The sequence below is a fragment of the Epargyreus clarus genome, unplaced genomic scaffold (assembly GCF_041222505.1).
Source record: "Epargyreus clarus isolate Ecla_fem2 unplaced genomic scaffold, WU_Ecla_fem_2.2 ptg000003l, whole genome shotgun sequence".
Classification (NCBI taxonomy): domain Eukaryota; kingdom Metazoa; phylum Arthropoda; class Insecta; order Lepidoptera; family Hesperiidae; genus Epargyreus; species Epargyreus clarus.
In genome coordinates, this window is record NW_027332211.1 from 8,188,440 (window position 1) to 8,215,632 (window position 27,193).

Below are 27,193 nucleotides of genomic sequence, written 5' to 3' on the forward strand. Positions count from 1 at the left end.
TGTCAATTTGATATGTATAAAAGTGGATATATACATATTAAATAATAGTGGAATCCAATGTAAACCTTGAATAAATATGTACTGATGAGAAGATTCCATTTCAATCCTGAATATGTTTCTGCTCTGTGCTGCTTACGATTTTGGACTGATTCTACCTTACTTGTTTACCCAGCTTATGTTTTATGGACTCTTGTGATTTTCTTTGCGATCGCTGTGGATTGTGTTGACAAGGATTCAATATCATCAGGTAAAATATACATCAGTTAGTTGTATTAATCGTGAAATAATCGTTAATAATTTTAAACTAAAGAAGCTAATCTTTTTACATTTCTCTTTTTTTAGATAATTACAATAGCAAGACAAGGATTCAGGAAACATTCTTGGGATGACAAAATAATAAGTTATTATTGCGACTGCATCGCCGGGTCCGGTTTCTCAATACATACAAAACAATATTAAATTTATATATCTACGCCCATTCGCATTCGCATTCGCATTCGTAAAAAATATATTAAAAAGTATATAATATATATAGTAAGTTAAAATAGAATGACAGATGACATTATTACAGTAATCACAAATCAAACATCATGGCGGTATGATGTTTTTCCACTGTTGTGTTGCGAGTTTAAGTGTAAATTATTGTTTTTAAACAATTAAACAAACATGATTTGAAGAAAATGAACCCCTACGAATTGTTCTTTGCATGTTTTCTTAGTTTTTAGTATAGTGTACAAAAGGTGGCCGGGAGCCCATACATTTTGAAACATCTCCTTTGATAAGTTATTTTTATTAAAGAATAATAAGAATAAAGAATGTGCACATTAAAATTAAATTCAATGAGTGGGTTGCAATAATACCGACAAAAATAACCTGTCACAGTTAAATGATATATGTATGTCACAATACGAGTAGCACAATTAGCACACGATAACTTGTCCACGCCATATTGGAACTCCGTTACACGTGTAACGGAGATTCATTGTTTGCCTGATCCACAAACAAGCACGCTAGCTGCCTAATTATGCGATAAACCACCGAATATAAACGCAAGAAAGGAAGATTAAAATTGCCGCTATTAGTAAAACAATCTTGATTTTTATTTAAATATTTTAAAATACTTGCAATAATACTATACAGTTCACTTATATGTGAACCATAATAATATCTCCAATGTAATTCAGACTCATATGTGAAGACAAAAATATCGCCTCACAACTACATTAGAGTAGTGGGCACAAATCTTAAAAATTCTACTGGCCGATCTAATGAAGCAGCTAGTGGAAAGTTCCTAAAATCAGCTACCAGACGGCAGGCTAACAATAGTATTTCTAACCTGGCGAGAAAAGCGATAAAAGGTCAGTTTTCACTCGCTCTTCTAGTACCTATGTCCAACAATTGATATACTTATGGCCAGCGATCACTCCGGGCATATAAAGGGTTATACTGGGCATCCCACAGAAACCATAATTGACAAAAAAAAAGAGGTAGAGATTATACTATAGCAGTAAATGGCAACAATTTACATTATAGAACATAAAAACCACAATGTCCTTGCATTTCCAAGTCATATTTACATAATATTATGAAAGTGGTCGTTTTGGGAAGTAGTCTTTATGAGTGTAAATCGTACTTACATATAGGGAATTGAATAAATTATAATAGAAGGAAATAAGAAGGCATGAATCAACTTTAATAATATGTTTATTATCATGGTATACACCATTAAGATGCTTTGACTCTTATTACACTCACTGCATGTAACAGAGAATAAGACTTTACATAATGTATAAAAATAGGACTGTAAGAGCCCTACCAGGACCCTGAAATGCATGTATAATGAGAAATGAATTACAAATCAAACACTCTTTCCTGCCCACTGCTAAAATGCAATGACAAAATTTATGTGCCCTTTATTAATTAAGCTATACAATGTTTTCAATTGCACATGATTTTATTTATATGCAAATCTACTAACACTAGCAAACTTTTGTACATCTTCTATTTACTATTTATATCACCTGCGATTCTGTCAAATTAAATACCCTAATTAAAATTGTAGTTTCGAATAAATAGTAAATCAGAATAGCAGATAAAATACTATTTAAATGGGTAAAATTGGCAACACAATCGAAACAATATAAAAATTAATGGTATTCATCTATAAATCTGTACATTAATAATAAATCGGCAGACTCAGTAATAAATAAATTTACTATACAGTCTCACTTACAAAACACAGTCATAATATTCAAATAATGTCTCAGGTCGAAACCGATGCGCTTCGCTTATCACATAGATAAAAACCACAGCACTATTTGTCACTTACACTTTACAGTTTTCGGTTAAACCAGCGTCCACGGAAAGAGATCTCTACCGGCTATTTACATAATAAATGATTACATTACTATATTTACAACGAGCGTCTATAAGAGATAAACAATATACTAAGTGGGTGGCGCACGACGATCATAATCCCGTCTGTAAACTTCGCGCTCGTAATCTCGTTCGTCGTACGGATACTCTGGCTGCGCGTAGCCCCGCCACTCATCCGGGTACGTGCGCACGGGCGGGAAGCCCATACTGCTGGCCATCGCCGCGCCGTCGTAGTAGGCGCCATATGGAGCTCCCATAGAAGGGTAGCTTCCAAACCTGAAAACATTATTATTATTTGAATTGTGACCGGCACTTGGCGAGCAAATTTTTGACGGTGGTAGAAGACTTTGTGGTTCGACTATGGCGCACCACCGCCACGTCTATTTCTACCTAATAACAACAGAGTTAAGCGCTGCTGTGTTCTGGTTTGAAGAGTAGTAGTAAGGGTACGTTTCCGAGGCGTTCCAGCTAGTCCTCGGGGGGTAGCGGCGCTTGTGCTGTCAGGTAGGAATATCTCAGGGTTAATTACATATGTCCATGGGCGGCAGTAGCCACTTACCATCAGGTAGTCTGCATGTTCCTCTGCTACTCCTATATTATAAAAAAGTTTTTTTAAGAACACGTATGTTCATAATCTAATTAGCAAATATATGTTATTTCATTGAAATACATTACTCTTCAGTCACTAGTTCATTTCTATTATCCCACTTAAAATATCAGTGTAAGATAGTCAAGTTTGGAATAAGCACATTCTGGTTTGTAGTCACGGATATAAGAGTTGTCATCATAGTGGGAGTTAGTATAGTTATCCAAATGCGTCATAATCGTTATAGACTCGTTAAATCATCCGGATAAATACAAGAATTATTGTTTCTTACAGAACAGCACAGCATGACACAGCTATAGATAAACTGTATTTTATAATCCACTTCTATAATATAGGTAATGTCTTCTGATTGCAGAAGTCATATTATTTCGTTAATAAATTAAGTTTCACTGCAAATAATAGCAGACGTTTTCATCTATTTTGAATTAAGCGCGAAAACGCTCGGAAGTGTCATGGCGTCTGCTAATGACGTAACGCCACAACATTGGATAGAAGCGATACGGTGATGCTTGTGAGGACTGACGTCATTCGCTCGTTTAGCGTTGCGACAAAATGGCCGACTGCAGTATTTTATACTTTTGTTTTATTGAAAATATGATTAATTTTAAAGTTTATATCAAAACTAGGAAATTTTTAGACACCTTTCAAAATGATTATTTTCATTAAAATTATAATTTTTTGATTGACTGATGTTGTCAGATCTATTATGAGGATATTAAACACAATAATTACCGTCTCTTATCGTGATTGCGCGGGTTGCGGTCCCCGCGGTACTGGCGCGGGCCGGGGTAGGCGGGCGGCGTCCAGGCGGGGTGCGCCGGGTGCGCGGGGTGCGCGGGGTGCACGGCGTGGTCGGCGTGCGCGTGCGGCGGCGCGTAGGGGCCGCGCGGCCGCGGGCCGGCGCCGCCGCTGTCCCGCCGCGTGCGCGAGCGGTCCCGCTCCCGCTCCCGGTCCCGGTCCCTGTCCCTGTCGCGCTCCCGCTCGCGGTCTCGATCGCGGTCCCGATCTCGCTCCCGGTCCCGGTCCCTCTCCCGCTCCGTCCGACTCCGCTCTCTGTACATCAAATCGTCCCGCTTGAGGCTTCCGTCCCTATCCTTGCGATCCTTGTGCTTGTGCTTATGTCTGTTGATATGGAAGAAGCGAGATGGCGGTGAGCGTTGGCGGAGGTTAGCGAGTTAATAGCATTGAAGGAGGCGAAATGAAAGAATGAAAATGAGGCGAAAGAGCAAATAAAAACAACCGTATCGGGTCTTGAGGTTAGTTACAGGTTATAATTATGATGGTTCTAACTGATTTTACCTTTCATGCCGTTTGTTTTCATTCGGCTCCGGATCACATTCTCCCTCTTCCAGTTTTCTCTTCACCCCTGAAGTATGTGGAAGCTTATCATTTGTTTTATCAGATTTTTCTTTGTTAATTTTAGGCTTCTTCTCTTTCCTATTGTTGCTTTCGTCGTGTTTTTGGTCCTTTTTATGTGATTTGAGGTGATTGTTTGAGTTGAGATTATTTTTGTTCTTGGCCTGGAAGTAACATGTTTGATTAATATAGATCTTCCTACATGTATCTATTTAGAATATTTAATTATGCTATGACACTGTAATGATACCTTAGCATTTTCGTTATGTTTGCCATCCCTCGATTTAGAATCAGTAGTTTTCTTGAGTCCATACTTGTATAGCCTATACAACTGTTTCGCATCAAAATTTGTAAATTTCGACACGAAATACCAAAGATTACTTCTCCATTCCACTTTTTTCTCAGGATCAGGATATTCATCCAGACATATATCTATTTGATTCCCAATTTGGGTTAGACAAGTTCGCGTCCTTGTCACTTGTTCAGATTCGGATATTGTTTGATCAGGGTTATCAAGTGCTCGTAATGCTTTCTTGACAGGTCTCATTTTTTCTTTGCACTGTAAAATTAGCACGTGAAATTAAGATAACTTACTTAAAAATATATATAAGTGAGCATATAACTTGTCAGAAATTTAACATACCTCCTCAAAGACTGAAGGATCAAGATCACCTAACACTTCTAATGCTCTTGGCTCATTGTTAGCTGTGAAATGCATGGGCCCAGCCGGCTTTTTACGACCCTTTACCTTATCACCCTTTGTCCTGTCTTTTCCTTCCTTTCTTGACCTCTTTTTATCTTTTTCTTTTCTATCATTTGATGTCTCGTCGTGTGTTAAGAAATCAGATTTGCCCTGGAATTAAATTACACCAAATTATTATCTAAATTTCATGTACCAGAGGTTAATCACATAAATCTATATGATACATACCTTTTCAGTCTTTTCATTTTTAAGACCTTTATTGGTTTTTTTATGTTCATCACCCGATGTTGCATCTTCTTCTACAATATCTTTTGTTACAGGTTCCTTGTTCCCTCGCTTTATTCGAGGCTTTCTCTGTTTTTGCTTACCATTCTTTTGATCGAGCAATTTCTTTATTAGTTTTAACAAATATTCTGCTCTTGACTGCAAATGCTTAGCTTGAGGTTTCTTATCCTCGTTAGTGAGTATTTTATCTCCTATTTCAAATGAAGAATCCATTTTAATGGCTTCCCACGACCCCATTCCGTATTGGTATATTCCAGCTAGGAGTTTAGAATCATCTGCCACACCCCATTCTACATCAAAATTAGGAGGCCTCGTCCTGTAAAGTAAGTGCTTTAAAACATACATCACCCTTACTGAAATCATGGAATATATTATTATAATTTAATGTACCATATGCTAGGTTTTTTTTTACGCGCTTTAATAGACAAACATACCTAAAGTCTAACTGCCATTTCAGTCTTTCTTCTTTTGTATCCGGAAGGAATTCATCCAAAGGCGCAAGTTCATCCAGACAGGCACCTAGTGTCTTTGCGTTAACTGGTACACCACCAAGCTTAAATGTTTTTCTTGCATTTTTCCGCCCATCTTGCTCATCTAAAATAATTTTAATGCATCACACAAACATTATACTTAAGCATAAATAGACTGTTAAATACAGCAATAACAGCAATATTAATCCATTGAAATGAAACATTAGATACTACATAAGATTACTATAATGTCCATACTTGGTGCACCAGAAGTTTCATTGAGCACAGCTCTACACCTCTCCTGCAATACTTCTCCTAATTTCTTAAGCTCTGCCAAGGGCTTTTCTTGCAGTTCGGCATCACACGCTATACTATCGAGATGTTTCAAAGGTGCCGAAAATTTTTTAAAGCTTTTGACAAATCTGCGTATCTGTTAACAAATTATTCGAAATATAAATTTTGCGTTTATCAACATATTACAAAAATAAGTAATTGATACATGCATTAAAAATAATAAATTTAAGTTAAATGAAATAAAAGTTATTTAAAAACAGTCAAGTAAAGAGAGAATGTAGCGTAAAAGGTAAAAGCAAAAAAAAAGTTGAGATTCTAATTTAGTTCAGTGAATGACCCAAACATGTTTTCTATATTCAAAACATGATCTATACAACATAAAAACAAACTTATATATTAATAAAATAATAATAAATATATAATATTTAGGTGGTCAACTAAAAAACTTTGTACATATATAGACCAAAAATACACTTGACAATTCTTGGAAGAGTTGGTATTTGATTTCATTCTAAATTATTTGCATTATCAAAATTATTTCCAACAGACATTATTTGTTATTTAAATAAATCCGCACAAAAAAAATCCCAACCTCTTGGTCCGTGAAGCCCTTTATCTTCTCGCGGTGCGAGGCGGGCGGGCGGCCGCGTTTCCTCGGGCGGTCGTCGTCGGCGCTGGCGTCACCGTCCGCGTCGCCGTCCGACGCCTCGCTCTCCGCGTCGCCCTCGCCCTCCGCGCCCTCCGCAGAACCCCGACCACGGCGTTTCCGTCCACCCTCTAGACATAATTATTATTACGCGACTATAGTATCACCGCGTTATTTAACTAAAAGACGTAAAGTATATCTATAATTTGTAATAAATGTAATAAGTTGTATAAATAATAATAGCTGATAAAGATTCTACAGAAAATATATCATGATATTTAAAAAAGGATATTTAACATATTTAAAATTATTGTATGTATTCGTAATGACGTAATAACTAATAAGACAAAGTTTGGCATGCTTGAACATTGTATAGTATATGTAAAGATGACAGCACGAACATAAGAGATAATCATGAAGACTACTGTTTAAAACATTTTTTTATATATTAAATAGTGATATGAAGTATATATTCAGAGATCTAACTTACTATCTAAATTGTTTTGTTGTAAATTCTTCCTCCTTGGGGGTAAGTACAGATCTTCCATTTCTTTGGTCTTTTCCTGTTCTTCTATAGTTTTTCTTACATTTTCAGGTATAATATCATCCTGGGAACACAAAAATTTTGTTAGAGAAATCCCCTTATCAGATCCTTGTACATACAAATTATAAAATATTTTCTAAAAAACAAACCCAGTCTTTAGTATCTTCCTCTCCATTATCCTTTTTAACCTCCATTACGGCTTTGTCCTCGTCAAAAGCAAAACTTGCAACTTTAAATGCAGAAAGTAGTTCATCTCCGACCATCGAAGGCCCCTCATCTCTTGTTTCGGCGCGTTGTAAGATTTCATCAATATCACACTGAAAATATATTAAGAATATAATGTGTATACTACGTTATCGAGAATACTGTCCTCATTATAGGTACAAGAAACGAGTATTTTTATGTCAATTTAAAAATGTTACTCTATTCCTCACTTCAATTTACAACTTCCACTATAAATAAAAAAGACGAAGACTAAAATAGAATAATTTGAAATGTCATCAATATCTCAGCTATTTTTGCTGATGCAAGGTACTTTAATAGTAATTATCACTTACGACAGGCTCCTCATCATTTTCATCATCATCTTTAAACAACTCCTCTGCACCAAACTTTAGTATAGCATTAAGATCTTCCTTATTAAACGGATTATTTGCTTTTGTCCCTGAAGCATCCCTTTTATTAAGTACTGTCCTTCCTGTAGTGTCCATTCGTTGAATGACTAAATGATCTAATACCATTTTACGTTTTGCTCTTTCCACTATATCTTCTTCCACAGACCTGGCAGTTACCAATCGGTAAATGTTGACCTATCAATAAAATAGATATAAACCACAATATTTAAAATGTATTTTGTTTTATCCATAGCCAAATAACAGTCATTCGGCTATATGTTTGTTTCATAGCTTGTTCATATGCAATCATAGTCTATAATTTAATCAAACTAATTACCTGATTCTTTTGCCCAATTCGATGAGCACGTGCCTGAGCCTGCAGGTCGTTTTGAGGATTCCAGTCAGAGTCAAAAATAATGACTGTATCAGCTGTTGCCAAGTTTATCCCCAAACCTCCTGCCCTCGTGGACAACAAGAAACAGAAATCTTGCGAACCTTCAGCATTAAAATGGTCGAGGGCTTGCTTTCTCAACTCGCCCTTAATACTACCATCAAGACGTTGGAAGGGAAAGTGCTTCCTTTGTAGATATTCTGCTAATATGTCTAACATTCTCACCATTTGCGAAAATATGAGCACTCTATGGCCTGTTTCTTTTAACCTACATAGCAGTTTGTCGAGCAATAACAATTTTCCAGATCCACGTAAAAGTTTCTGAAAATAAAGTTACAAGTGAAACGAAATACTTACAAGATTAAAACAAATACTTTTTTTGTCAATTGACTTTACCTCTACGGCATCGGTGGTCGCAAGCGACGCTCGCGACTCAAAATCTTCTGGTTTCGTTAATAACGCATGATTGCAACACTTTTTCAGTTCTATAACAATATTGATAAACGAATTAATGGAACCTTTAACTCCTTTTCGCAAAGCACTATAGTTCTTTGTAAGGATCCATTTGTAATATTGTTTTTGTATTGAGGTCATTTCTACCCTCAATATTTGCTCTACCTTAGCAGGCAATGACTTTTCCACATCTTTTTTCTGTCTCCTCAAAATAAATGGTTCCAACTGCTTATGTAACTTTTCATATCCTTTCGTTGCTGCATCTTCATGATCTTTTTCGAATTCTTCCCATGATTCGAATCTAAAATTAATTTAAACCTTAATCTTGATAAAACTAATTGTTGTGTATGGTAGACAAAAATTAAGGCACATTAATTAAGTTTTAAAGGACCAATAATAAACATGTAATTCTAGGTTGTTTACATCACATCTTTTATTTAAATTCACATCAATAATTTATTTTTATATAAATGGTTTTACAACTTACTTGTAAGGCATGATAAAATGCAGGAGAGCCCATAATTCTTTAAGTGAATTCTGTAAGGGCGTGCCAGTTACTAATAGCCGATGATTTGTGTCAAACTCCTTTAAGGCCTTATATAATAAAGAATCGTCATTCTTAAGTCTGTGGGCTTCATCTACAAGCAAGCAAGCCCAACTGAAAGACCTCAAGAATTGCCTATCTTTCAGTAAAATTTCATATGTAGTTAGTATAGCATTAAATTTTAGCCTTTTTGAACTAGCAAAACTCCATTCAAATTGTCTGATCTGTGAACAAGTATTTTTTTTTAGTTGCATATATATAATATAACGATAATACTAATAAACTATGAAATTGTTGGAATATCACGTTACTTACAATGTCTCTGCTCACCACATCTCCAATATATGTCACAACATTTATATCAGGTGCCCATTGGACAAATTCTCTTTGCCATGCAGTCATTGTACTTAGAGGAACAACACAAAGAAACGGTCCATATAATTGTTGTGATTTGAAGAGATAATATAAGAAGCATATTGTCTAAAAAACAATGAATAAATTTCATAAACTTGTTCTAAGTATATTTTGCAATTTTCAAATGTTAATAATATTTGTTTCATAAGCAAAAAGACCATAGTAAAGCTTGTAAGGAAATCAACATTTTTGACAATAACAATCACCTGTATAGTTTTACCCAAACCCATTTCATCTGCAAGAATGACAGAGTTGTCTTTACACCAGGAATGTATTAACCAATTCAAACCATCCATCTGATAATCTCTCAAAATGTAAGTCTGCAAAAAATATTTGTAATTTTGAGTCATTTACCAAATATTAATGTCTTTTAACACACATTTTTGTTATTTTAAGAAAATTATATCAATATGACATTAATGAAAACATACTGACATGAATGAATGAGATGAATGACATCAGTTTTCATAGTATATTTATTTTTAAAACATTTACAATTTAGTATAATTATGTACATCTAAGTGCATGTGTTACCTGATCTTTCCCCATATATTCAGGTTGTTCTTTAACTTGATGGAATTTGGGCCGTCTTCTTAGCACAGTACAATGCCTAGATGGTGTTGTTTTAGCAGCTTCTCTACTCTTAAATTGCTCAACTTGCTCTGGCCATCTTTTTTCAATTAACACTGAATCTTCCCAAGTGGCATCAGCATATGGTAGAGATTCCCATTTGCAAAAATATTCATGAGCAGTACCACCACCCTCCAATTCTCTAGATTGCTCAGCTTAAAAAATTAAAATCATACTTAACCAACTATATGACAAAACAATCTAGTCATTTTATTTAAAAAATAATATACATATCAATACCTTAATTCGCAAATCAGCCAACCCCACTTTTTGTCAAAATGTTTTTTTTTAATTATTTTGATTTCGTCCATTTATTATCAAAATAAATAAAAAAAATTTTTTGAAAAAAAGTGTTGGCTGATTTGCAAATTAAGGTATTGATATATCAATCAAAATATAATTTTTTTCCTTGAGGAAGTCTGTTAATTATTTCATTATGTTCATAATTACCAAAAATCCTTTCAACATTGTTGTAAGTTTTAACTAATTCTTGTTGCAGTTCACTCTGGCATTCATAATAGTCAATGTCTTCAGGACCAGCTTGCTTTCTCCACCATGTCAAATCTGCCTCCTTTTTCATGAAATTTTCTAATTTCTTGAGTCCCTTAACTTTTTGTTCATTAAGTGTTGTTTCAGACTCCCAGGTATTGTGAATATGTGACCATCCTTTCCATTTAATCAGGTACTGCGGTTCAGTTGACTCTTCATCATCCGGATTACATCCTTCATTAGGATCCCCATGTTCTTCTATATAGTAAACTGTAGTCACATTGCCAGTGACTGTATAACGACAAGAAGATATTAGCTAAAATTCAATACTACAATTGCACCCAAATGCTTTCTTCATTAATTAATGTGAAACAATTTATTTTGTAAACATAACATTTCATTTTTTATCCAAATGTGAAATTATTTTTTATATAATCAAAACAATAGATACCTCCTTTCTTGCCGCGTCGGAAACCAAGAACCCTTTCTATTGTCTCACTATGATCTTCAGGTTCTGGTTCTGCCTCAGCTTCACCATCTCCTTCAACCTCCAGAAGATCTGAAGAATCTGTTTGTTCATCACTAGCTTCTTTATAGCTTACCGCGGCTCCAGTACGCCTTGTGGCAGCACGACTGTAAACAATTACTGTAGTAAATTTACTTTGTAAGGTACAAATTGGTACAAACAAGAATTGCCCTCTAGTTAAGTAAACATTGGCCAAATCCAAATAAACAATTGTACCTTATGTTACCCAGGTATTACATTAAAAAAATATATAGAAAATTACCTCTTAGCATCTTCATCTGACACATCTGAACTTTCATCTTCATCACTAGTAAACTGTCTTCTTCTAGCAGGTTTCTTTTTCCTGAGAGGTACACTTCTTTGGCCTGGCCGTTTTGAGGGTGGGGGTGGGGAACCCTTAAGATCACTATCACTATCAGAGGTATCTGAGTTCCAAGAATCACTAAAAGAGATGATGATAAAATTATTTAATTTTTCAATAGACAAGGGTTAAAGAAACAACATATTTTTCCCAAAAGTTATTGTTGTCTAATTGAAATTAGGAAAAAACCCCAAATAAAATGCAAAAATACGCAGTCCTCATATTTTCATATCTTTACCTTTTTTTCCTACTTTTTCTATGATGACTTCTGCCTTTTTCACTAGAATCACTATCAGCCAGCTTCAGCCTGTCTGGTTCTTTACGGGAGCGACCTGATCTTCTTATCCCATATATATCTGGATTATCTTCCCATAGGTCAGATTTAACTTTGCCATGATTACTTCTAGATTTAGATTTTTTAATTGTGTCATCATCCGTAGAATCTTTGTCAGTGTGATGATCCGATTTAGAAGAATTTGGATTACTATTTTTTGGAGAAGACTTTGTATCGTCACTTAAATGTGATCTATCGTTTGAAGATTTTTCTGAACCTGACCTTCCAGACCCAGAACCGGAAGAACTAGAGCCGCTGTCACTGTATAAGATTAAGTGTTATGATAAATTTCTTTTTCGGAAACAAAAACTGAAGAAAAATTCTGTAATGTGACTCACCTATCACTGCCAGACCCCGACCCACTGGAGTCACTCTTGTCACCCTTCTCACTCATTGACTCACTCCCAGATTCATCCATAGAACCCTTCTGAAAAAAGTACATGGATTTAAACACAATTAATATTTACAAATATTTTTTAAATAAGGTCGATTATCATCATCTGATGGACCATCAGATGCTGGTACGTTGTCACTGACTTCCATGGACGAGGGAACCTCTAAAGCTGATCATAGATGTATGTCACTTCTGAGGACTGAAATGAATGTCTCATATGTAACACACTTCCACCAAAATCTAAGAACTACTTCATGCTAGAAATAGTGTGACCATGCTACCACCTTGGTTAAATCATACGGGTTCTACCACCTTTCATATTTCATATTTAATCTGTTGTCGTCAAAACTAACAATTATTCTTTAAAGCAATAAAAAATTGTGTCTAATTCACAATATATAAAATATATATGGTATTAACAAATATATTTAATTGATGAAATTGTTTTTAATTGATAATCCACAATGCCTCATTCTTTTATTCTGTACACTATTATAATAATTTTAAAATATTTTTTGTCAATACAAAGCAAAGTTAACACGAGCAAATGACTCTGAATAATATTATTTAAAGAAAAATTACCCAGGAAAAAATAAAGTGACTTTTCCATCTCTTCAATTTTACCATTCCCACTCTGTAAAGCTTTTAAATCAGTAATATACATGTATGTATACTACAAATACTCAACATAACCTCAAAGATACATTGTTTTGAAACTTAAAAATGCATCTTTTTTGGGGAAAAGAAGGCAAAAATAGTCTCAAAGAACTCCAAGTAATCCATCGCCTTTGTTCCACTTTAGACAAGTTCTGTATACATTATATATTTGAAAATACAACAACATAACCTCAAATGCTCCTCTGTAGATGGGCACTAAGTAGACAGACCTATTTTCAAAGCCAAATTGCAAAAATGGGTCCATTTCCAAAATCACTTTAACATGCCTCTTTGGAAAGATTACGTAACAAAGAATCAGTGAAAACCCTTTCTTGCGTGGAACAATTAACTTTTAATACATAAAAACACGAAAAAACATTGTAAACATTCGTAGAAAACGATTTATTCAGTATTACGTCTTAAAAATTTACCCTCTTGTAGGGCCACACCCATCACTTCTAGAACATTCTCCCACAAATTAAAAGCCGAAAACATTAATAAAACCGAAAAATACACCAAAACATTAAAGAAAAAGCTTTAGAAACACTTACCAAGAGCATTTTGTAGAAAATTCAATGAACACACCGTTACATAAATAATTGCAGAATAAAAATTAGATAGAGACATTTAATTCATTTGAAAAAAGCATAAGAAAATACTTGATTTAACATTTCTTGCAATTACTTTAAGATAAACCAATAAAATTGTAAAATCTATTTTGCAGTAAAATCTTGTCAAGCGACGCCATTTTGTCGTCGCATGAATTCTGGTGACGATGGAATTAAAAAATCAGTAATTTCTCTATACGAATTGAGTTAAAACAAGATAAACACAAATAACAATCACTAAAAAATTAAAAAATGAAACTTTAGAGCCGTCGGAAATACTCCGTTCTATACTGGAAATGATGTGAGCACCGCGCACTACCAGCGAAACTCGAACGCTACAGCCATATTGCCACAGCTAGATAGCCTGACGTAAAATTCAGGAAAAAATTACCAATCAATGTGGCCAGCCTTTAATTTACTTAGTACGTAATATCCGCTTTCCAAAATTAAATAGAATTATTTTAATTTAACTGGGAAGTTTCAAATTTTGAAATATTTATCTACCTATTTTACAAAGTATTTTATAAGATAAAATGTCAGAAAATATACCAAATAGCCAATTATTGATTAAAAAAATAATTACTTGTATAGTAGTAATAATAGTATAGGAAAATAATCCTTTGAACATATTTAAGTTTTAATTAAATTTCAAAACAAAATAAATAAACCTTCTTACCCTAAAATAAAACAAAATTATTATTTTAAATAAAAAGAAAGTACGCTTTGATAAAAAAAATCGGCACGCGTAATTATATAAAAATTTACAAGACTACATTAATTTTTAGCGCACCTCGAAAAAATATAGTCTCAGTATAAGTAAATTAACTTTGAGAGAACATCCCGCGACAAGATATTTTTAATTCAATAAATTTATATTGTACCGTTTTACACGAACTTCTAAAGAACTTATTTTTTTATTTCGTACAGTAATAGTACATTACAATACGAGGACGAAAAATTTTTTTCTGACAAGTGTGAGTTTGCAGGCCGAGCCGCAGGCGAGGACTGCAATCACACGAGTCAGAAAAACATTTTTCGTCCGCGTGTTGTATAAAATTTTATATTACGGGGTCGGAAATGGGGGTTTTGCGCACGCGAAGCGTGCGTAAAACGTCAATTTACGCACGCCGTGATATAAAATTATTTTTTATAAAAGCACTATTTATGACTCATTGTTTCAATTTCACCCATGAAAGATGAGTTATAAAATTATTACAATAGGTGCTAAAAAAATAATGACCAGAAATATAAAGCTTTAATTTGGTAACAGGGTTGACACTTTTTTTAAATAAGTCCTATTCATATACCCTAATAAAAAAAATATATTGTATTTTTTGGACGTAGAAAGTTAATCAAAAATTGTTTCCTTGAACGCCTGAAAACATGGTCCAACACAGATCACCTATCTTCTCTGTCCGAAGACGCTGTCGGACTTGTATTGTATTAACGATAACGTGTCTTTTTTTCAAAAGAAATGTTAATAATGCCATAGGGTTGCCACCAAATAATTATAGAGTAAATAATAAGATAGTGCGATCAAGTTATCTATGAATTGAAAGAGCGTCGCTGAACTCGCTTCAGTGTTGCTATTCCATAAATAGTACTAATACTTACGATACAAAGAGTATAGTTACTTATATGACAATATCACGGTTCCCAACTTAGTGGTTTTCCCCCTAGATTTAGGGGGTAAATGAGTGTTATGGGATTTTTTAGGGGTTTTATATGTCTATGGGTATTTTTAGGGGTTTTGTAAAGGCGCGGCGAGCAAAAAAAAAAAAACAACGGGAAACGTGTCATCATAAGCTGGCACGGCGTCCAAAAGGAACATGTTCGGAGCCGGCGCGGCAAGCTAAAAAAAAAAAACGGGAAACGAGTCATAAGCTGGCACGGTGTCCAAAAAAAAAAAGAAGCCCACCTAAAGTGTAATATATTTTTAGGGGAATTTTCAAAGGTTTCGACTTCAGTTTAGGGATTAATATTTTTGAGAGTTGGTAACACTGGACAATATTGTCAAATTTGTCAATACGACACAATATGACATTGACTGTTGACGACGTTGACGTAAATTGGGAATAAAAGTCAAATCTAATTTCTGAATCCGATTGAAATTATTTAATAAAGTAAAAGTGACAAATATATTTTCTCCTATCTAATGTTGATTAATACGTGTTGGGGATTTAATTTTGAATATGTAAAAATCTATTTATGTAAAGTACATTTGAAATGTAAAACGTTGATCAAAGTGGATATAGTCGTTGGGACAAAACATTTTCTGCGCACGAAATCGATAAAATTTTAAGTTTATTTTAAAGTGACTGTTGCTATGAGTCGCTATGTTATTTTTGTGGAAACTAAAATTGAGAATAATAATATGTGAAGTAAATTTGTGGAATGACTTGAAAAATGTGGAAAAAAGTGAAGCATCATTGAACATTATTAATAACTTCATACATAAATAAAATATTACAAATCGATAAATACTATTCCTGTTCATATTAAAACAGAAAAATGGCGACCTTACTGGGTTTACCAGAAGAGATGCTAATAATTATTATCAAGCAATTAGATATGAAATCAGTAAGTAATTTATATGAAACATGTCATCGGTTAAGGGATATTATAGTGATGCACGGTGTAATTAAAGTGTGTCATTTATCTTTGAACACTCTGGCCACAGCAAAGTCATTACAGATGAATATGATAAAACAGATCTCAAGTCATCTTTGTGAACTGAACATGAGTGGTGTTTCTGACCTGACCAAGAGGACACTATTGCCAGCAATCAAGAAGATGAAATGTTTAGAAAACCTGGACGTCAGCTTCACAAAAATCACCATGTTGGATCTACTGGAACTTTATAGGAATTGCCCAACAATCAAAAATGTAGCTGTTAATTTTTATTTTAAATTCCCTGATGGGCAAAAGATACCAAATAAAACCTTTCTTGAATGCCAGGATGTCTTCAAAAATTTTGTCAATGTTCATTTTGTTATGAGTCCATGGGTTTCACTCTTACCTATTTATGTTTTAGAAAAGTGTTCATTAAACACATTGAAATACACCATTTGTGAACGGGATACTGAACTTTTTGAAAATTATGAGATTAAAAAAATGTTTCCATTTAATCACTTCTGTATATTTATATTAACTTCAGAATTTGTAAGTGTTTATCATGAACCTTGGTATTCATTACTATCTCCAGTGAATATGGCAAATATTGAATATATTATCATAGAATATAATAATACATTTTCCATTTGTGCAACACCAATGTTTACAAAATTCATAAGTGATAACTATAATATAACAAATTTTCTTACCTTCAATTCAGAACGCTCAATGCATGGCAATATTGCCATATTTATATGGAACAAGACAACCACTGTATTTGATGAGTTGTTTTTTAGTAATTTAAATGTAAGATTAAAAGAGATATTTATATGTAAGCTTGAAGTTGCTGATGAACAACTATTGACTACAGGGATCAATATCAAGTCTTATGACCAATTCAATATAATCCCAGTGCGGCCGGAAGATCAGAGGTCAGAGATATTTGAGCCAGTTATTAAAAAAAGCAGAAGTGCACCTCAAGGTTTTCTAAACTTTGATAATATATTTATGGAACACAGGAATATCAAGCTGAGCATGTCTTTTAAGTATGTTCGTAATATTAGTCTGTCAGCAAACAGTGTATATTTAAAAAAAATTACATACTTAAGTTTAAATGGTTTGGTACGGTATGGTAATGGATTTTTTAATATCTTATTTCGATGCTGTGAAAATCTTATTACGCTGAATGTAGAGGGATCTGTTCTCTCTCCTTGCTGTCCACCAATTATGAGATCCATTCCATTGAGTAAAAGTATAAAGAACATAAGAGTATCAGATATGAGAATAGATTTTAATATGTTGTTTTCATCTTTTAGCCAATGTGGCACATTAGAAAATGTTAATATAGTTGATACTGCATCTGATTTTAATAATTTAGCTGATCCCACAGCATTATTGCAGAAATGTGATAATTTGTACAATTTATATATTCGAGTATCAATGAGCAAGTGTTCCATGGCAAAAAAGATGCATTTGTTAAATAGTGTGAAGAGTAATTACTCAAAACACCATTTAAACTTGACTTTACATAATTCTCAAAGCCAATTACATTTAGGCTATAATCCTTATGTACACGTTTTTCATTTAAATCCAATAAAACCATTGTTCATATAGAAAATATTTGGTTTTTATTCTTTGAAAACATACCTCATTCTTATAACAAATTTATTTCTTAACGTTATTGATTTGTTTGAGCTTTACCCCTCAAAGAAACTATTGTGAAGGATAGCGATAGTATGCCTAAAACAGCACTTCCACCACAGGCATATGTCAGGACTCCTCTGTAGTATTGAGGGCACTCAAGCGCATCGTCACATTTGCTGTAAAATAAAGTATAAAGTAAACTCGCCATAAATGTTTGGTGGTGGTAGAACCCTCTGTGGTTCGACTCCGGCGGCACCACCGCCACACCTATTTCTGCCTAATAACAGCAGTGTTAAGCGCCGTATTCTGGTTTGAAGGGTGTGGTAGGGGAGACAAACTTTTCCTAGGCGTTCCAGCTTAGTCCTCAGGGGTAGCGGCCCATTTGTGGCTGAACTCAGTTAGGAATATCTAATCCTATCTGGGGTTGATTACAGATGTCCATGGGCGGTAGTACCCACTTACCATCAGGTGGACTGCATTCTCGTCTGCTAGTCCTATATTATAAAAAAAAAATGTAAAATCAGTCTCCAAACCCTTCCACTGAAATGCAGAACTGCTTTACATTTAAAATTAGTGTGGCAGTGTAACTTCACCTGTCGTGCTATGTTGGTTCCATCACCTTAGTAATTACGTGTAACCCTAATACATAAAGTACTTAATATGTAGTATATAGGCCGTACTTACTAATTTTCTATAGCTACAACAGCAATACCAGTGACTAATTTATCGGCGAAGGTAACGATTGAGTATATGGATGCTCCTTGATGGGAGTGAGGTCCTATAAGATCGGCAGTTATGCATAAACTCGCCACAAGAGTAATTGAACTTCCAGCACCTGAAATAACGCAAACGGTAACAAATCTTGTTAATAAGTAAATAACTGTAAGAGCATGCTTTTAACATCGCAGTGACGGTCTAATTAGAATTTGCACTCATTCTGCGGGTCGAAGGTTCGAATCCCAGTGACGCTGCTTAGTATTAGGTATTACTTGATTTAACGATGAAGGAAAATCTAACGCCCAGCTGTGACAAAAATGGGCCGATGTCGATATGTAAATTTATGTAATGATGATACGTAAAGATATGTTAATTTTATAAACAAAAATTAAGTTTCGTCTTTAAGAATTAAAATATTTGCAGTAATAATATCCATTAATGGATTGCCTATCTATGATATCTTGACCTCGGAGTGAGAGGAGAGTGGCGGAGCGGTCACCACGTCGGTCTGACACACAATGGGTTTCGGGTTCGAACTGATTAGAGGTATCTAAATGATGAATTTATATTTTTGGCCTGGATTTTTGTGTATACGTCTTTGTCTATCCAAGGCACCGACGACTCACACATAAAGTATGAGGGTTAAGATCTACTAGCCCACTGCGATGGGTAAATATGAATCGGTAGACTTCACTGAGATTTTTTTAAGATCCTTCGTTGAAATGAGTGAAAATTAATTTTTTATACGCACACAACTTTAAAAAATTTGAAAATTCAGATATGCGTGCCTGAGGTTTGAACCTCACACCACCCGATTGAGAGCCCGAGTTATAAGTACTAGCCTCTCACAGCTTCTGAGATATTTAATATAGAATAATAGCAGATCAGACCTATAAGAGCTGCAACTAAATATATTTGTACGACACTAGCTTCTGGGTCAATCGCAAGAGCTATCCATAGACAGCTGATTAAGCTCAAAAAACTTCCAATTAAATACGCCACCTGAAAATATAAAATTACAATTATTCACAACCAATATTTTAGAAGATGTATAGTCTGGATACCAATACCATACCAATACATCTAACATCACATTTAGATCCTTTTTGGACACGATTTTCGGTTTGTTAAGAGAGTGTTAAGTAATATTTTATGTTTTTTTGGATAAGGTGACTAAAATAAGCCTTACAAGCATATATAGCAATATTCATAAAAATCTTACCCGGTTCCCACAAGAACTAATTTTGCTTTTGAGAAGAAACGAGAAGAACAGAGATGACAAATATAGAACCAAGGGGACGCTGGCCACCAATTCTGACCCTTCGCTCTGATTCACCGACAGGCGCTCTTCCAGGAACAATGGGACGTACACGAGACTCAATGCCCAGTATAAACGAGAAAAAACATAACTAAAATAAAAAAAACAAATATTGATAAATTTTATTGCTGTTATATCTGTAACCTTTCACAACTTAATAACAGATGGCGTTATGCGTACCATAATTCAGTAAAGTTATCGAAAGAAAAGATTGTCGACCATATCTTTAGTCATTAAAGAAAACTTTAGTAATGTTTATAATTTATGCTTTATTACAGTATTGTTTATAAAATAGGTGTATAGTATTTCAGTACTGTATAAATAAAAAAAGTGAATATTATAAATGGGTACGTAATGTCTTCATTAATTTTGAGTGGGTTGCAATGTCGCCACACGTGTATTTCACATGTATTCTGCCCTAAAACAGTGTGCTGATGATGTTGTTATGTAAGACATTGTAACTTAGTCCTCGGGTTGTAATAACATATCGGTAATGAACCTAAAAGCATTTCTGTGCCCCCTTTTCGTTTTAGTTTTTGATATCAACGGACAGCAGTTACTACTTTACAATACATGAGTTGCTTATAATATTACTTAATATGTTCCGTGAAAAATGTGGAGAAACGCACCTGTTTTGTTAGAAAAATATTTGCGTCGCACACTACGTTTGGTCTGAAATATGTATGTGTAACAACTCATTGTGACCTTTTTTTTTTGTTTTCGAGGGGAAAACCTTCGAATGGTACCCGGTGCCGTGTGAGCGACACAGAGTTATAAAACTAAACCCCCCCCCCCCCCCCCCCGGTGGCCGTCCTCGGCGCTGCGTAAAGGACTCCGGGATCTCCAGAGGAACGCAACCGGAGTCCTCTTAGCGCGTTGCCCCGTCGGGCTCCGTCCAGGTGAGCATGCCACTCGCCATACCGTCTGTTATACACGACGGTATGCGACCACACATACCGCCGTCCTTCCCGGGGTTGCTGGCCGGGCGGTTCGAGCTCCCACTTTTGCCGCCCGCAACCCCGGAAGCCCCTTTTAGTCGCCTCTTACGACAGGCAGGGTATACCGTAGCCCTATTCTGGTCCCGGAACTACAGGGACAAACTCATTGTGACCTGCTTCAAACACTATTCAGCACACATATGCCATATTCATAATTTCAACTGTATAAATATTTTTTACTTTTACACAAATACTTACAGCATACTAGTATGGTACAATAACGGCATTCGTAAAAAGTGCATAATCTTCGATCTGGCCGTAACCTTTAGTGGTAAATTTTCATTAGCTTCAGCGGTTCCATTACACGTTGCTTTTGGAACACTTTTTGGATCTTTTAACGGTTTTAATTTGAAAAATATATGAAATATTATATACGCTATTATTCCAATTCCGGATATTATAATTGATACGTCCTGAAAGTAAGTAATTAATTTGCAGAATTAGTTGCATATTTCGTAATAAATACTTTCATAATAATTACTTATAATATTTTTAGTACGTATAGGCAATGATACAATACTTTTTCATATATCATTTGCTGTAGGTATAATAACTTACTCTAAATTTGTAGTCATCCGCCGGTCCAATAAATGTGCTGTAGTTAGTGGCCCTCAATACAGTCCAAGTGATGAAGTAAACCATGAGACTTGATATTACTGAAGCCATATACCTAAAATGTTATAGAATATTTTTAAATTGGAAAGTTGGTGGCTAGTAGGCGTGGTTCGAGCAGGAAGACACAACTGTCTTATGTTTTCTAGATTGAAGCAGTTTTTGCATTTCGACGAGGAAGCTGGTTGACTTACATTTGAGGCCATCATGTTAGTCCTCAGAAGTTGAAACGTATCTGTGACCGACTTCAGGTAGAAACATCTATGCTCTAAATGGAGTTGGTTACGGATGTGACCATTTGCCATCATTTGAGTGAATCTTATTATTTACATATACTTGTACATGTAAATAATAAGATTGAAGTAGCAAACGATATCGATGTAAAACAGCAGCTTTTCTAGTGTGGTTTTGGAAAAAAATATGGGTCAGTGACTGATTCAATCTAATGAAAATAATCTGGAGCGACGGCTTTGCATTCGCATGAGTGCACGTTATGCTATCGATGTGTCGCCGTGCCTAAGCATGGAAACGTGCATGAAATTTAACCTCTGGCAGTCAGATACTTTCGATCACGTTGGACGTTGCTTAATTTTGTAAATCAATTATTTAGACGGTTAAGCGCGCTTTAATACTAATGACATCATGTCACTAGCGAAGATATCGTCATCGAGTGTATATTTACATTTTTAGAATAGAGTAAATAGTTGAAATATGAAAAATGTCTCATCAATTATAAGATATGTACCTACCTATATTATTCTTATTTTATTTTATTAATTTAATTTAATTTATTTTATTTGTTATATTTTAAATTCATTGATCGAGGCATGTAGATTGTAGTGTCGCACCGTATCAAATCGCGGCGTGACATTAAACGATTTCATAATGTATGATCTTGCATGTTATGTACTTTGTAAGACATAATATGTGACATTATGACCTATCGTATTCATATTTTATCAGCATTCATATTATATACATTGTTAGCCTATATATGTTGGGAAGATGAGCGCCATAGGACCAATCGCGGTCCTTTGGTCGACCCACCTGTGTAAACAACATGTAACACGAATATAAATTCACACAGCAAAGTGAAAAACAATATGTAAATAAGTCTCACTGTGAAAAAAAAAAACATTTTAATAAAAATAAGTATATTATTAGAGAGGTAGGTAACTTTTTACCTTATAGAAGTTAATTCAGCGCGAACCTGGAGATTTTCTGTTATAACCGGTATCATAGCGAGATGTGAGATTTGTACGATGGCCCATCCTATCTGGAAGAAGACTATGAGCACTGCATAGTAAAATGGCATCCACCACGTGAGGTAGACATTGTCATCAGATACCCAGCATGACCAGCACCTCACAAAGAGTAGAGGGAACGTGCATGTGACGATTAGGCTACCTGGAATATAAATTATCACATGATAACAGTAGCTGATATGCTCAGACGACCATCGTAGACTTTAGGAGTTGCAACACCTCTCTGATTGGCTTTAGTTAGTACCTACCCCTGTTATTAATGGAATTGGTTACAGGTGCCCATGGGTGACAGTGAATAGTAACGAATTATTATAAAAAAAATTGTCTTTGATGATTTTAAATGACCACATTTAGGTATCTGTGGTAGCAGTTAAGTAAGCGTGGTCACCTCGTATCTTGCCCAATAGTATTACTAGAAACTTAGCCACCATAAAATGTCAAAAGTTAGATACCATTTATTGTCATAGAACCAGAAAATACCACCTTAGAATTTTGTAATGACTCTGGAGAAATTTCCTTTGGTTGATGTTTTTTTTAAGTAACGATATATTTAATGCTAACTAAACTAATGTTAAGGTACGAGTAGGTACCTAGTTCAAATGCGAGCCGGAAAACGGATTTCCGGATCACATGATTCTTTAAGTACCGATGTACATACTTAGGTACATCTATACATTCTTGGCTTATCTTACGATTATATTGGAATCAATATATCTAAATAAACAATTTCAAGTTTCTAGGTAGGAACATAGTAGCTACAATTTCAAATTTCAAAATATTAAATTATACTATTAATCTTGATGTTAACTAATTTCGCATGAGCATACGCGAGAAAAAAAAATCTTCAAACGTTTTTAGTTTTTCGCCGTCAATTTCAGAAATTATTTATTTCAATGCACGGAAGAGGACCATTTTTTCAAAGCGTTATGCCACTGCTTTAGTCACTCCTCTAACCAACGAAGATATAACTACGCCATGTTCGTTTGGATTGGAATACGGATTTTCTGAATTCATCTGAAAGACTAGTAGCTCATTTTGACATACCCGTTAAGTGCCAGACTTTCTTCGTACTGTACTTATCAGCAAACACCCCCACCATCGGCGTGGCCAATGCATCTACGACTTGACCTGAAATTAAATTAGTATTTGTTATAGTTTCAAGTATTTGGTGCCTGTTAGTGGTTAGAATATCGATTACTACTTTGGGTAGAATTATAGCAAAGTTTCTTATTTTTTAGTCAAGGATGATTCATAATTGTCAACTTTGGTAGCGTTTTTACCTACTTTTCTTCATTTCATATAGGTACAGATCATTCTCATATCAATGAACCTTTTTCAAAAAGATGTGTGTTAAAGTGTTTCCTCCGTTTTCGCTACTTCTTTTATATAATGAAACACCTTCAAAAGTCTAATTAATCTACCACCCAAAATATTGGCGTTCAAAAAGGATCTACTTCGATTTTTTTTTTATTTTTATTACGGTTGATCTCAATACTCTTTTGATGTAACATTCCATATCCAGTATGGTCACAACGATGTCCTACGAAAATAAAATATCTTACCTAGCAATAACATAGCGCCAGCCACAGCAGCCCTCATGTGCAGCACTGCTTGGAAGAACAGCATCATGTAGGAGAACCACATAGCTGCGCAGAGGTCATTGTATACATGTCCCAAGCCGTAGAGGAAGTTTTGGTTTATGCGCCACCATCGTCGCCTCTTGCATGGTATGCTGGAATAAAAAAAAGACCCTTAGAGGTGGTAGAGCCCTTCGTGATTCGCCTCCGGAGGCCTGAACCTGAACATAGGAGCGCATAAGCAGCGCTCCTATGTTCAGGTTTGATTTTTAGTTCTGAGAAGCGATAAAGCATCTGCGGGCGATCTCAATTAAGACTGTAGGTACTCTAATAATATTTAGGGTGAAATTATACGTCCACGGGCGGCAGTGACTCCTTACCATTAGATAGCCTGCATACTCATTTGCTGTAATATAAAAAAGCAATGTAATCTTTTTCGAAATCGTAATAGTCAACTAGCATGAGTTAAAGTAGGATAAAGTAAGATGGTAAGTAGACACTGCAATCTGTAATCAACACCGTGTAGGATTGGAGAGCTACCTAATGTTGGCCGCAAATTCGTTAAAAGTTAAAGTCTAAATTGCAATAGCTTAATACTGCTGTTATAAGACAGTTATAAATATATGTGCTAACTAAATAAATACCCTAAAATGTCTAGGGTATGTTTAACATCATATACTTATTTACATTATGAATGTGTGATATTAATGAATAAAAAAACATTCATTGAGGTGCACGCGTATATGTAGCCGTATTTGATAAAGATGGGTTGGTACATACTCTTAGTACTCGTATAATACATATATAAAAGATCTTGCAGTTTTAGTCTTAATATAGGTATAATTTAGGTGCTAGCTTTCTTTAAGGGTTTCATATTTATCAACATCAAATAAAGCTCAACATCTTGTCAAACGTTTGGAGAAGTTCCTATGTAGGTACCTTATCAAGTTGATGTCTATAAAAAATGTTTCGAACGTTACGTGCCTTAATGGTACTTAATGTACCAATTAATTCACAGTTATTACCTATATTAGATAGGTCTGTTACTGCCGTTTTTTATAAAAAAATAATAATTTTTAAACGCAAACTTAATTGGTACAAGTAATAACGTTGCTTAAACGAAACTCATAATTAACCACTGTGTTGAGTGGCTAATAGCTAAAAATGATAGGAAAAGAAGCGTAAAAATTGATTCGCATAACGCGTGAAATTCTTCGGAAAGCAATCATTTGTTTTGAGTTAAAAAATATTTCGTTTACTTGTTAATTTTATTTTACAAGGAATTAAGTGTTCCGTTATAAAAAAAAAACTTAAGTGACAATTGCATAATTTTTCATTATTATTCTATTTCATAATATCATGTGTACAACATGAGCATGGGTTATAATTGTATCCGATAGCTAAGACCATTACCGAGACAGGAACAATGGTTAAGCATAGGAAATGTTCATCTTTCCATTAACAAGGACGACAATTTTCATTTTGTGCCCCACTTTGGGATCGCGTGTTGTAAATTGGATAAATAGTAAATTGCACCGTTGATCACACTGGCATGAACTCTCAAATAATCTAAAGATTACCTTAATTCAATTTCACGTGGGAAGCCCTCTTCATTAACGTTTTCCGTCGATATTTCATTAACGTTCGTCGCTCCATATTTGGTGTTCATCTTATAATAAAAGCTTAGAGTATATTTATATTAACGATAAAACTATTTTTTTTATTGCAATATAAATAATGGATCAAGTTACTCCAAGCCAGGTAAAAGTATGTCGCACTTGTGTTAAACTAAAATATATCTATTACTATCACTCGGTAGGTATCTGGACGCGTGTGCCATGAAGGCTATCCTACCAACTTGTGAGTTACAGCGCCGGCTTATCCAGACGACTGTATAGATAACTGATGCTCTTTAATAGGCAATTATTGTTGCAACAAGCTATTCTCGCGGATTCACGTGTACATACCTATCTTCATTCTTAAGCGAGTGGAATGATGTAGCTTTTTAACACTGTAAAACGTTGAATCGGTCCAGCTTCTGAGATCATCACTCAATGTGCGTAGGTGTTATTATAAAGTAAAATATTATAAGCTACAAATAAAATTACCGTACATACCAAATCATTAGATGTAATCACTTCTAGTCTTCTAAATTCTTGAATTTTCGTCAATTTGAACGATATTAAGGTGAGCATTTATTTTATAACACAAACAAAATACAGCTGATATTACTGAAATATGCATGCGAAAATGTAAATAGAAATAGTTTTGTTTGTTGAAGTTGGTAGTAAATATTGATTTTGTAAAGTAGTTTACGATAACAGCTACCTATTAAATATTGACAGCCTTGGTTTTTTCGCATTCTTAGGTGAATAATAAACAATGCTTAAAAATGTTAACGTTTATGTTAAAATTGTTAAAAATGTTAATGATAATAATTTTTACTAGTTTTACGCCGCTTTTTTTATCAAAATTACAATATCATTATAACATCATTATGTGTAATGAATAAGCAAGTGAATTCAAGTGAAGACAAGTGAAAGCCCTAATTCATGTGAAAGATCATTATAAATGTACCTTTAAGTCTACCAACAGAACTATTTCAGCCTAGCATGAGACTTATTTAATAATTGACCTAGATATTTATACTCCTACAAATACATTAAACTTAAGACTAAAAAGATAGAGACTTACCCTCTCGAATAAAACATCGAAACAAACCATAATATGTTCATGCGAATGTGGGCTGTGTG

General features: G+C 34.6%; 2 protein-coding genes across 4 annotated transcripts; one reads left to right on the forward strand and one right to left on the reverse strand.

Moving 5' to 3' along the window:
- Nucleotides 1–1,686: 1,686 nt before the first annotated feature.
- On the reverse strand, nucleotides 1,687–26,314 carry Chd1 (chromodomain-helicase-DNA-binding protein 1). Of its 3 annotated transcripts, XM_073086682.1 has the most exons (34): nucleotides 26,021–26,314; nucleotides 24,426–24,595; nucleotides 23,908–23,991; nucleotides 22,783–23,005; nucleotides 21,545–21,656; nucleotides 21,185–21,399; nucleotides 19,893–20,079; nucleotides 19,561–19,672; nucleotides 18,638–18,788; nucleotides 18,024–18,129; nucleotides 14,578–14,601; nucleotides 12,376–12,461; nucleotides 11,942–12,298; nucleotides 11,605–11,784; nucleotides 11,268–11,449; nucleotides 10,778–11,107; nucleotides 10,232–10,482; nucleotides 9,904–10,017; nucleotides 9,599–9,763; nucleotides 9,227–9,507; nucleotides 8,683–9,040; nucleotides 8,233–8,607; nucleotides 7,839–8,090; nucleotides 7,431–7,598; nucleotides 7,228–7,345; nucleotides 6,684–6,868; nucleotides 6,056–6,227; nucleotides 5,762–5,921; nucleotides 5,271–5,643; nucleotides 4,983–5,192; nucleotides 4,590–4,898; nucleotides 4,283–4,503; nucleotides 3,716–4,105; nucleotides 1,687–2,652 (listed from the first exon to the last, which is right to left on the reverse strand). In XM_073086682.1, exons 1-34 carry the CDS (start codon nucleotides 26,107–26,109, stop codon nucleotides 2,448–2,450), a joined length of 6,915 nt encoding a protein of 2,304 aa, XP_072942783.1. In that variant the 5' UTR covers nucleotides 26,110–26,314; the 3' UTR covers nucleotides 1,687–2,447. The 3 variants fall into 3 exon arrangements, with proteins under 3 accessions (XP_072942783.1, XP_072942774.1, XP_072942765.1); XM_073086673.1 differs by lacking the exons at nucleotides 14,578–14,601; nucleotides 18,024–18,129; nucleotides 18,638–18,788; ... (6 more) ...; nucleotides 24,426–24,595; nucleotides 26,021–26,314 and adding an exon at nucleotides 13,640–14,054 and having other exon boundaries at nucleotides 3,716–4,036; nucleotides 12,376–12,464; XM_073086664.1 differs by lacking the exons at nucleotides 14,578–14,601; nucleotides 18,024–18,129; nucleotides 18,638–18,788; ... (6 more) ...; nucleotides 24,426–24,595; nucleotides 26,021–26,314 and adding an exon at nucleotides 13,640–14,054 and having other exon boundaries at nucleotides 12,376–12,464.
- LOC140752404 (uncharacterized) lies at nucleotides 15,722–17,927 on the forward strand. The gene has a single exon (XM_073086692.1). The coding sequence runs from the start codon at nucleotides 16,208–16,210 to the stop codon at nucleotides 17,921–17,923; it is 1,716 nt and encodes a 571-aa protein (XP_072942793.1). The 5' UTR covers nucleotides 15,722–16,207; the 3' UTR covers nucleotides 17,924–17,927.
- Nucleotides 26,315–27,193: the final 879 nt, after the last annotated feature.

Coding starts and splice junctions, on each gene's coding strand:
- LOC140752404 (XM_073086692.1), top strand. CDS start 16,208: ATGGCGACCTTACTGGGTTTACCAGAAGAGATGCTAATAATTATTATC.
- Chd1 (XM_073086682.1), bottom strand. CDS start 26,109: ATGAACACCAAATATGGAGCGACGAACGTTAATGAAATATCGACGGAA. Junction 18,130..18,637: donor GTTGTAGCTATAGAAAATTA/GTAAGTACGGCC, acceptor TTTATTTTACAG/CAAATGTGACGATGCGCTTG. Junction 9,041..9,226: donor CATTTTATCATGCCTTACAA/GTAAGTTGTAAA, acceptor AATTAATTTTAG/ATTCGAATCATGGGAAGAAT.